The sequence below is a fragment of the Otolemur garnettii genome, unplaced genomic scaffold, assembly GCF_000181295.1.
Source record: "Otolemur garnettii isolate 467f Iridium unplaced genomic scaffold, OtoGar3 scaffold00034, whole genome shotgun sequence".
NCBI lineage: Eukaryota > Metazoa > Chordata > Mammalia > Primates > Galagidae > Otolemur > Otolemur garnettii.
The window spans coordinates 9,229,871-9,240,235 of NW_003852429.1; the positions used below are offsets into that span (position 1 = coordinate 9,229,871).

The 10,365-nt window shown below is 51.0% G+C and overlaps 1 protein-coding gene across 1 annotated transcript in view; it reads right to left on the reverse strand.

Annotated features, from left to right (window-relative positions):
- Positions 1-1,100, reverse strand: part of LOC100950600 (zinc finger protein ZIC 5) — a 6,175-nt gene extending 5,075 nt beyond the window's left edge. Inside the window, exon 1 of the mRNA XM_012805027.2 lies at positions 7-1,100. Coding sequence (XP_012660481.1) covers positions 7-857 — 851 coding nt within the window. The 5' untranslated portion in view covers positions 858-1,100. The remainder of the gene's footprint in view (positions 1-6) is intronic.
- Between the last annotated feature and the right edge of the window lie 9,265 nt (positions 1,101-10,365).

The window sequence follows — 10,365 nt, forward strand, 5'->3', positions numbered from 1 at the left end:
GCCGCCGCCGCCAGCCCCAGGCGCATCTGGCCGTTGAGCGGGTGCGGGTGGCCGCCGGGGGTCCCGGGAGTGTCGTGCAGCGTGGGGAAGAGCGCTGGGCCGCCGCCGCTGTCCGGGCCCGCATAGGTGCCGCTGGCCGAGATGAACATGCCGGCCGAGTGGGGAGGCGGGGCCGGGTGCTGGGGGGAGCTGGTGCCGGACCGCCGCTCCCCTCCGAGCGGGGCCCCGTGCATGGCCGCCGCGGGGGCCGTGGCGGAAAGGTCCCTCCGGAGGACGAAGTCCCTGCTGTGGCCTTTGCCGCTGCTGCCGCCGCCACCACTGTTGGTGGTGGTGTAGCCCGAGAGGGCAGGAGGAGGAGGAGGGGGAGGGGGTGAAGGGGAGGGAGGAAGAGGAGGGGCTGGGGGCGGGGGCGCGGAGGGCTGCGCGCCACTGCTGCCCCCGCCACCCGGGTAGGTGCTGGCGCTGGGGTGCGCTACCAAGGTTGCAGCACAGGCGGCGGCCGCCGGAGCCTCGGGGTGTGCCGGGAGCGCCTGGGAGGGAGGGCTGAGGCCCAGCGCGCTCGTCTGGGCCATGTGCTCGGGTCCGAGCGGAGTGATGGCCACGCCGGGGTCAGTGCCCAGGTCCCGCCGGCGGAGGTGCGCGGCAGCGGCACGGAGTTGGGAGTGGGCGGGCGGGCTGGCCAGCGCCGGGAAGCCTGTCATATTCTGAAGCGGCTGGGCCTGAGCTGTTGCCAAATCCGCTAATCTCAGCGCTGGCGGGTTCCTCTTGCTCATAGGGGGCTCCATCAGAACTACACAATCAGGCCTATAGACCCTCACTGGGGGGACTTTTTTCCCTCTGCCCGCCTTCAAAAACATGTATATATTGGGCGCTCTTTAACTTCTTTTGTCCTGGCCTCCTAACTCTCCTTATTCCTGTTCCCACTCTATCCTCCAGCGATGGGCAGAATGAACACCACATTTGAGCTGCACAGTGGAACTGAGATTTTGGAAATGGCACGGGTGGGATTGGAGGGAGCTGCGTGATTGGCAGCAGCCTCGGCTGCCCGATTGGCTCCCGTTCAGGCCCTCGACCCAGCGGGGATCCGCCCCTGTGCTTGTGGCCGCCTGTGCTTTCGCTTCGTGCCCCCTCCTCTGCTGGAGCCCTGCGTCCCCGCCTCCCCGGGGATGCCCAAGTTGCACTTGCAGGAAGTTTGAACCCGGCCTGCGCGCGCAGCGCGGGCCGCTGCCTTCTCACACCTCGCGGTGAGGGCGTGCGCCTGCACGCGGTCAGAGGGCAGAGGGTGGCGAGGGGCTGGGGACCCCAGAGCGGCAAAGGGTGTAGGGGAAACCTCCCCCTCACCGCTGGATGTGTCCCTTCCGGTACCCGAGTACTTTCTACCTCCATCTGCTTTGGGAGAGTCCTGGGCTGCTTTTAGGGGAGGAGGGTGAACCTGCTGTAGTAGTGATGTTCGAAACCTGGGTGGACACCGAACCCGTCCAGCGCTCACGGAGGACACGCAGTAAACGGAGTGAGGAAGATTAATAAAGTCCATTGGTTGCAAAAACAACTTGAGTGATTTGGCACCACAAAACACTAGTTTCGAACTCAAAATAAATCTTCCCCCTAAGGAACCATTTTACCTAGTTTTTTTAGCTCATGGAGTCCTTTTCAGCATAGTTCAAAGGAGTTGGCTCTAAGTGTAATCTCACTACTCATCGGTTCTAGATCTGCCACTTCCAATTAGATGTACCAGAGGGGCGGGGAGAGTGTATCGGCAGCGATTCTAACTTTTGCCTTTTGGAGATACAGTGGCAGGCCACAAGGCATCCCTCCTGAGGGAAATCTCTAAACAAGAGATGTTCTTTATGCAGAATTTCTTTGCACTTTCCACGTGTGCCTCAGTTTCTTTGACCAGTCCACAAAATATAATTGATCCAATAAAAAACTTTTAATCAAGAAATATCGAGGCGGCGTCTGTGGCTCAAAGGAGTAGGACGCCGGCCCCATATACCGGAGGTGTCGGGTTCAAACCCGGCCCCGGCCAAAAACTGCAAAAAAAGGAAAAATAAAAAGAAATATCTTTGCTATTTATTTACTAATAGAATCAACTTTCACCGTACCGTTTTCTAGTAAACTGGTTTCTCCCTGTGAGAGATGTCTTTTTTTGAAATCCATAAGAATGGGCTTTTTTTTTTTTAACCCCATGCCTTTCAAGCAGTTTGGTATCAAGTCCATTTTCTCAGAATAGAAATCAGTCCCAGCATTATTTTTTGGTAGAAGGATGAATGTGCACCCCCCCCAATTAGTGTTTTTAACTGCCCCAAAATATAACTTCAGATTTTAAAAGAAAGCACTTTTGAAATTTGTTATGCTCCAAATACCCAAAAATTAAAGTCAAGGTGTTTAAATTTTTATTTTGCTGCCCTCTATAAGACCACTTGTAAAAAAATGATTATGATTAGAATGTGATTTTTTTTTTGAGGATACAATAAAACATGTTTCCAGCTTAATTCGTTTGCCATCCAAGTAAAAAGTAGATCTTGCAAAGCCATTATCTGGGAGACTGTCCTGGAAAGTAATAAGAAATATCTTCAAAAGAGTTGTTTCGATAGTGCCATTTCCATTGGTGTGAACAATGTTTAACAGGGGACTTTGGTATGAGACTTGGAAATGTCATTTCTCTTATAAAACTGACAAGCAAACAAAGACAATACCACCATTAAATTTTAAATGTGCTTTCTCTTCAAGCTCCAATGAAGTTCAAATATGGGAAAATAAAGGCAGGAGTGAAAACAATAAAAAAATTAATAAACAGCAGTGACAAAATCCACATCTCTATTTGAAAAGGACGAATCCTTTCACAATTTCGTTTCAAAGACTTAAAACATCTCAAGCCAATCCAGCAAAGGGTGATGGATGCCATCTCTATGGATGGCTTATGAAGGAAACATCGTATTTGGAATTATCACCACTGTCTTACAACATTTCAAATGAGTTTCCTTCATTTGAATTTCTTAGCAGTAATGGCAGCTTCTTAGCAGTAATGGCAGCTTTGAGTTCAATTCTGCAGGTTATAAGTAAAAGCAAAAGCAAAAAAAGAATGAATTAAGAAAGAAGAAAATAAACACAACCTAGCCTTTAATATGGACTGTTGAGCATTTTTATTGTGCAATAAAATGGGTACCTCCACTCCCTTCAAAATAGCTTTTCGTCAAAATTATAACTGCTTTGTTTTATTGAATTGCTGAAATTTAATGGTTTAATGGGTGAAGGCATGAAGGAAAGGCTGTAAAAATGTGAATAATGGTGAAGCAGAGCCGTGCGGAATCTGGAACCCGCCTCCTTGTACAACTCTTGTTAAACACAGCGTGATATGTATCTGTCATCGATTTAATATGTCTTAATTCAAATATAGCTCCCTGATCAATTTCTTTTTATGGAAGCCTTAAAAAAGAAAAGATTTTCTTCAGAAATGATAGAGTTTGGGTAGCGGTCGGAAAGAGGGATATTTACAAAGTGAGTTTAATGAATATTTGCAAATTTATGACCAAACCTAGACCCTAAAAAGATAATTGACTCAGGTAAATCGACTTGAGATGCTAATTCTTAAAAGAAAGGACTGGGAGCAAAATTTCAATCAACACCAATAAGGCGCCAATAAACCGCCTGCCAATTAAACCTGAGAATAGGCCTAGCTAGATGTTCCTCAGGAAGGCTCTCAGTGGATTTCCGGGATTGCTTTTCTTTATAAAAGAGCTTTTTATTTTGTAGAAGCGCTTTTTGTTATTGTGATGACCCGCCTGACCCCAGGTGCGCTGTTTCTCTTTCAAGCTATTTGGTAGCCAAATCAAATCCCCTGAACATTCCGAGTTTCTAAGGACCCAATAACTGTGTCACACTTCCTAAATAAACACCAACAATTTCCAGGGCGTTGAAGAAAATAATAATACTAGTTTTTAAAGCAGGGGGCTGTAGAAGGCGTTATGCCAATTCTCCTGTGGATTTAGTTCCACATTTCGACGGCCGTGCTGGTTGTCAGGGCCAGTCCTCCAAACTCATGCCTGAGTTTGTGTTTTGCAGTGGAGGTGCTTGTTTAGAGGGAGCAATTTGGCAAGCCATGGATATGCCCTTTCTGTAGTTAGCAGGACATCTTGGGGCATCGTTTTCCAGATCTCTCTCCTTTGCACCTCAAACCCCAAACTCCTTCCAGCCCCCAAACAAAGACGCGAGAAGGCCGGGGAAGTGAGAAGCACAGTGGATGCCCAGCTGGCCGGAAGCCGGCCGCCACGCCGCGCCCAGCTGCCTGGAGACCGCAGGACCCTGTGTCTGGGGACGCTCCGGCTGGTGCTCACGGCTCCCCGCTGCGCTGAGGGGAGACACGGCTTCATGACTCCCCTGAGCCCTAGGTTCATCACGGAACACAGCCCAGCTTCCTGCGATGGATGTGGGCAATTAATAAACTCTAAGGGAAGTGAATTGGACGTTTCCTGGCTTTTGAGCCTTTGTTTGATTGTTTCTGCGGGCGGAGGGTGGGGGGAACTGTGGGGGGTGGACAAGAAAGCAGCTGGGGGATCCACCGAGCCCCCTTTTATTGCCCCTGCAATTGCTCTACGACTCTCTGGTCCCGCGTGGTTTCCGTGAGAGCGGCCTCCTTGCAGAAGAGCTAGGTGCCGGCTATATTGGAGTGTCTAGTGCCGCGCGGGAGGCGGGTTCAAGGGCGAACCGGACGCCAAAGGTGGATAACGCGAGGGGAGTTAAGAGTGGCTCTAAGACACTAAGAAGGCGGTGATAGTTCGCTCAGCCCTCTCTGAAAGCCGGGGCGAGATGGGCAAGCTGCGTTTTACTAGAGCATTGTCACCTCCGGAAGTGATAAGGACTTTGGGTTCAAGGAATTTTCCCAAATCAGGTTCCCCAGGCGTCTAGGCAGCAAGGTCCAGGCCCTCCTCTCCTGATCGCCTGCCCCGTCTGCACAGGGTTACCGTCCCCACAACTTTTGTCACGCACAACCGGACTTGCGTGAGGGCTGCGACCCGCCCAGGTGCCTTGGGGGTTCCTCATCGCGCCCTGTGAGGACCTCTCCGAAGGTTTTCCGCCCTTCTGAGCTCATGCTGGATTCTCAGGCTCCAGGATATATCGGGGGCTAAAAGTAACCAAAAAAGGGCTTCTTGCTAATATCATTATCACACGGACGTGGACTTAATGAGGATAAAATGAAGACAGAAGCAGTGTGGCCATCACTAAGATGTTGGATTCCCTGGGGGATTATTTTATTTTGTTTTTGTTGATTTTTGGATTGTCAAGAATTGGACTCATCCATGTCCACATCACCTTGGTGGTTAAAAGCTACAGAAAAAGTATCACTCTCTCTACTTCCCCTCTAAGAAAGTATAAGTTGAGTAAAAGTTGTCTCCCATCAAATACTCCTATTGGGTTATCAACCATTTTTACCCTCAGAAATGGAGGTTGTTGGAGAAAGGCCATTGGCCTACATTTAACCATTAGGGTTGGTGTTTTCTTGGGAAATATTATACATCATCGTGCTAACATATGCTCAGAAAGTCAAAACAGGAACCACAAAACTCCTCTACATGTTCACAGTTCATATAACCACACAATATTTATTTACATTGGCGCCCAAATGTGTTTCTCCTCCTCTTCATCCCTTAGCCTTTAAGATGTTTTTGGATAGAACAAAGAAGTAGAGGTTGTACAGTTAAAAATATAATCTCAAATTTCTTGGGTGGTTCCTCCCATGCCACACTCCTTCCAGTATCTATACTTCAAAATTTGAAGAAGCTGTTCAGATAAATCAAATAGTGACACACTGATGGATTTACTTGTGTAAGCAATATGGTTGACATATGGCATTGTTATTTATGAATGACAGCATAAATTGTATTACAAAGTCTATTGCAATAATACTGCAGTTTATTGGAAAGCTGTTCGCCTGTCATCGGTATTCAACCTCCCTAGATATGGTTGGCCTGGGAGCCCCAAAGATAGGTCCTCAGAATAATTAAACACATTCATGTAAGCTAATGCCTCCTATTTTTTGTTTTGTTTTGCAGTGATAGAAACAATCCCACCAGGAACGAGGAAACAAAGTAAGGACAATTCATTCTCTTTCTTTTGCAAAACCACAACCACTCACTGTCACCAATTCAAGGGAAAAGGCAGGGGTGGTTAATGGCTTCTATTTTTTCTAAGTCCCTTTTGACAAATACACAAATATTTACATACCTATCACTAAGTTGCTGTGGAACACATATTTTATAGAGAGAATTTTTATAAGCCCAGTTACAGAACAGTAACTTTTAACTGTATGAAGAAAAGACTTTTTTTAGCAGACTAGAGAGGGCCTTGTCATATGACAACTCTACTCAACCACTCCCCACCCCTTCTTAAAAATGGTATTTAAAAGTTACAGTATTGGCCGAGATTTTCACAATTTCCCTTACTTTTACATTACACATCTCTAAAGCCCTGACAAAGAACTTTTGTTCTAGGTGGGTTTTACCAGGGAGCTCCCCCACCACACATGTGGTCCTTCATGGGTCAGGGGTCACCCAACCCAGGAGTGGCTGGGAAGGCTGAATCAAAGGTGACCTGCAACTTAATATCCTGTTGATGATCTTGTTGAATTTATGAGTCTGCGATGCAGAGGATGGTGCTAGAATCTTGGGAAATCCTTTTTAATTTGTTATTTTTTTAGTCCAGTTTATATAGATAGCTTATTCCACATTCCCCCCGCCCCATCTCCCACCACCACCACCACCACCATTTCCACCCCCTTCCTTGGGAGGAAAATTAAAAGTTTGAATGGTATGGCCACCAAATGCTTCTGCTTTCCAATTAAAGGCCAGTTTTGTTTGCTTGTTGTTTTGGCTTCTCTTATCCAGCAATGCATACCTCTGTGTGTGTGTGTGTGTGTGTGTGTGTGTGAGAGAGAGAGAGAGAGAGAGAGAGAATGTTTACATAAGCTGTATTTATGTATAGGTACACAAAATGCACATCATACTACAAAAAGATCTCAGAGAACACTGTTGTTCACAGAGGTTCACTAGGATATGTGGAGGATTTTCCAGTTTTTGAAGATAGCCCAAATTCTGAATTCTTAATCCTTAATTGTGCTGTCACTCTTTTCACTTGGGGAGAAATGTCTGCCAGCCCCAGGCTCCTTAAGATTTCCACAGGACAATTTTGGGAAACTTTCTAAGAGGAACGAGTTTGTAGGATGGAGACAGCTGCCAGTCCTGAGGGCCTGACACCACTGTAGACTGGTCTTTTCAGAAACCTGTTGAAAAACTGAATTCACTCACAGTGCACACAACCCAGCTTGGCCACTTTCCTTTCCTACAGCTAGGCAACTTGAGTCCACGTTTGAAGCAATAACTCTGAAAGTCTTTGCAGTTTTTTCTCCCCTTGCTTTATCTCTGGCTGGTTCTTCGCTTTTCTGCCTTTAAAAAATATATATACTGTGTCATGAAGGAAAGGGGTTTTGCGGTTTGCAGAGAAATAAAGCACTTCTGAGAGGAGAAGGCGACGTGACTTTGAACTTGGCTCAGCTTCTCTGTGCCCTGCCGAGAGAGAGAACTGGAGCCGGGAAAGAATAGCCAGGAGGGCCCAGCCCGCGGGGTCTCCGGCGGGAATTAAGGCGTCCGCCCCGGAATCCAGCGCAAGCGAGAGCCCAGCCGCGCAGCCCCAAACGCTGGCTCAGCAAAGGAGGAATCAAAGCGAAAGGAGAGAATGGGTCACGGAGAAGAGGGAGGGAGGGAGGACTAAGGAGCGGGTGAGAAAGTGGTTAAGGAGGAAGACTTGCAAGTCTGGTGTCTTGAAAGAAGGAAAGAAAGTGAGGTCTTTGGATGTGCAGGTCTGCAATTCTCATAACCAATATCTAAGGAAATTTTTTTTTTGGAAATGTTTTTGGAATAAGCCTTTCCAAGTACTCTCCTCTCCCCCCATGTAAGTTGATGAATAAAGTAAACAAGTGTGAAAGACTGTGCATCAGGCAATTTTTAATGGATTCATCGTAGCAGAGCAGCCTTTTTTCCCCCTCCGTCATTCCCTCACTCTGTTCCTTCGCAATCTAGGGGGCCTGCGTGGCACCCGCCCTCTGTCCCCTTTTATAGACAGAGAAAGGGGTGTGGAAAAGAGGTACATTTCCTCCTTTTGTGGAAGGGAAGAATCTCCAGACTCCAGGCAAACTCTGGTGCTTTCAGACGAGCTACCACAGCCTCAAATGGCCGGGAAGGTGGGAGCACAGGGCCTCTCAGGCCAGGGACTGTGTGCAGCCAGCTCCATCCTTCAGTGACTTCCTGAAGCCGGGAGAGGCTGTCCGAGCGGCGCAAAAGAGCCAGGCTCTGCCCGCAATAGTGAGCTGGAGGAATTCTTCCCGCGTTTTTGTTGATTTCGTGTCAATATATAACTTTGAAATCGTGCTAATTTTCACTTGCTCGAATTTTATTTCAACTCCCATAGATTGTAAATAAAAACAGTTCTCCAGACCAACCAGGCGAAGACGCCTGAGGCTTTGGCGTCTTCACACCTCCGCAGCCTCCGGGCCAGCCATTCCCTCTCCTGTTACCTCGAGAGCGAAAACTTTGGGCAGCGGGACAGGAAATGTCCGCAGTAGTCAGCCTGGGGCCTGGGACACGCCGGAGCTGCGGGAGTAGCCTCGCAGCCAGGCCAACGCCCTCAGGGCACTCCCTGCTTTAGAAGAACCGATATATACCCTTCTGAAAGGTTTAAGCGCTGCCAATGTTGCAGTTTCTTCTCTGGAGGCCCAGGGTTTGAGCTGTAGCCAAATTCCAGCCACAGCTTAGCTTGAACGCAGATATCCCCACACTTCCCAGCTCATCGAGGCAGGGGCCCCGGCTTCTGGGCATTTACTCCGAGGGTGACACAGTCTTTAAACGACTTCAAAACAACTCCCTCCCTCCCGGGGGCCAGTGCCCAGTGTTTACTGCGGTAATCAGAGAAGGGGCGCGAGCGGCGGGAGGTGGGGGGAGGGAGCTGAGCGCGCCCGGAGCGGATGGGGACCACGACGGTGGGGGGGGGATGTCTGGGTGGGCGTCCCCAGAGTGGGAGGAAGGGGCACGCTTCGCTTTATCCTGGCCCAGTTTTGCACCTGTGGTTTCAATACCACCGAGCAAGTTTACAAAGGTGCGGGGAGTGTGCCAACCCGGCAGGAGACCGCCACCCCTCGCCGCTTCCCGCGACGCGCTCCCGGCAGGGACCCAGGCCCGAAAACTCCCCACAGGCAGAGCCTCTTGCCAGGCGACCTGGCAGCTGGCTGCCAGGAGAGGTCGGGAGTGTTCGGGTTCGGTGTCCGTCGGGAGCGGATTGGATACCCGGGGAGAGGTGGCCTCTGCGGAAAAATGAGAACTCTGGGTGCCGTCCTGTTTCTGACCTGGCCGAAGGGCCTTGACCCAGGGAACTTGGCCCGTTCGGAGCCTGATGCCTGGTTCCCGGGAGCGCCGCGGCTGGCAGGAACTAGAAGCAGCGCCGGGCGCGCGGGCGAAGCGCTGCAAGACCGCAGGCCAGGACCGCAGGCACGTTCGGCGGCTGGCGGGGCAGCGAGAACCTCCCGGGCTCAGGGGAAGAAGGGCGGGCCGGCCCGGGGCGGGGGCGCCGGATTGACGGGGCCGCGACGGCCAATAGTTGCGCCAGGAAGGCGGGCGGGGCGGGAGCCGCTGTTAAAGGGGCGGTTTGACCGGGAGGCCGCGGCCGGGAGCCCAAGCGAGCGAGCAGGAGAGGGAGGGAGAGGCTGGGGCGGGAGGCGAGGGGGAGCAGGGGGAAGGGAGAGGAACAGGAGTAGACAAAAAATAAAAAATAAAAGACTGTAGCTGCGGTGGCACCCACCAAATTAAACAGGCGGTGACGAACGCAGCCCACCGCAGCCGGGACTGGCGAGCCCGCTCTGGCCTCCTTGCACTTGCTCCGGCCGCGGATTTAGCTGCAGCCTCGCGGCGCGGCCGCCAATTCCCGGTCCAGCGCCCAGGCCCTACTGGGGAAGAGGGGGCGAGCTAGAGATCACTTTTTTATTGTTATTGTTTTTCAGCCCAGCCTCCCCCTCCCCTTCTCCCGCCCGCCTACTCCCCTCCCACAGCCCTCTCCCTCTCCCCCTCCTCCCCCGACACAACTTAAAGAAAGGGGGAGCAGCGCGGTCGCTTCCTTCATCTGAGGGAATTCGTGGCCACTGCAAGTTTACTACGCGAGGCGCAGCCAATGCCAAGCGCGGAGAACTAAGAGGGCTAAGCTCCGCGGCCGCGGCGCCGAACAATACCCGCCGCGCGGGGCGGCGCGAGCAGGGCCGCGGGGGAGGGAGCTGCCGTCCGAGCGCCACGAAGAGGGCGCCTGGCCTCAGCCTGCCGCGGTCAGGTG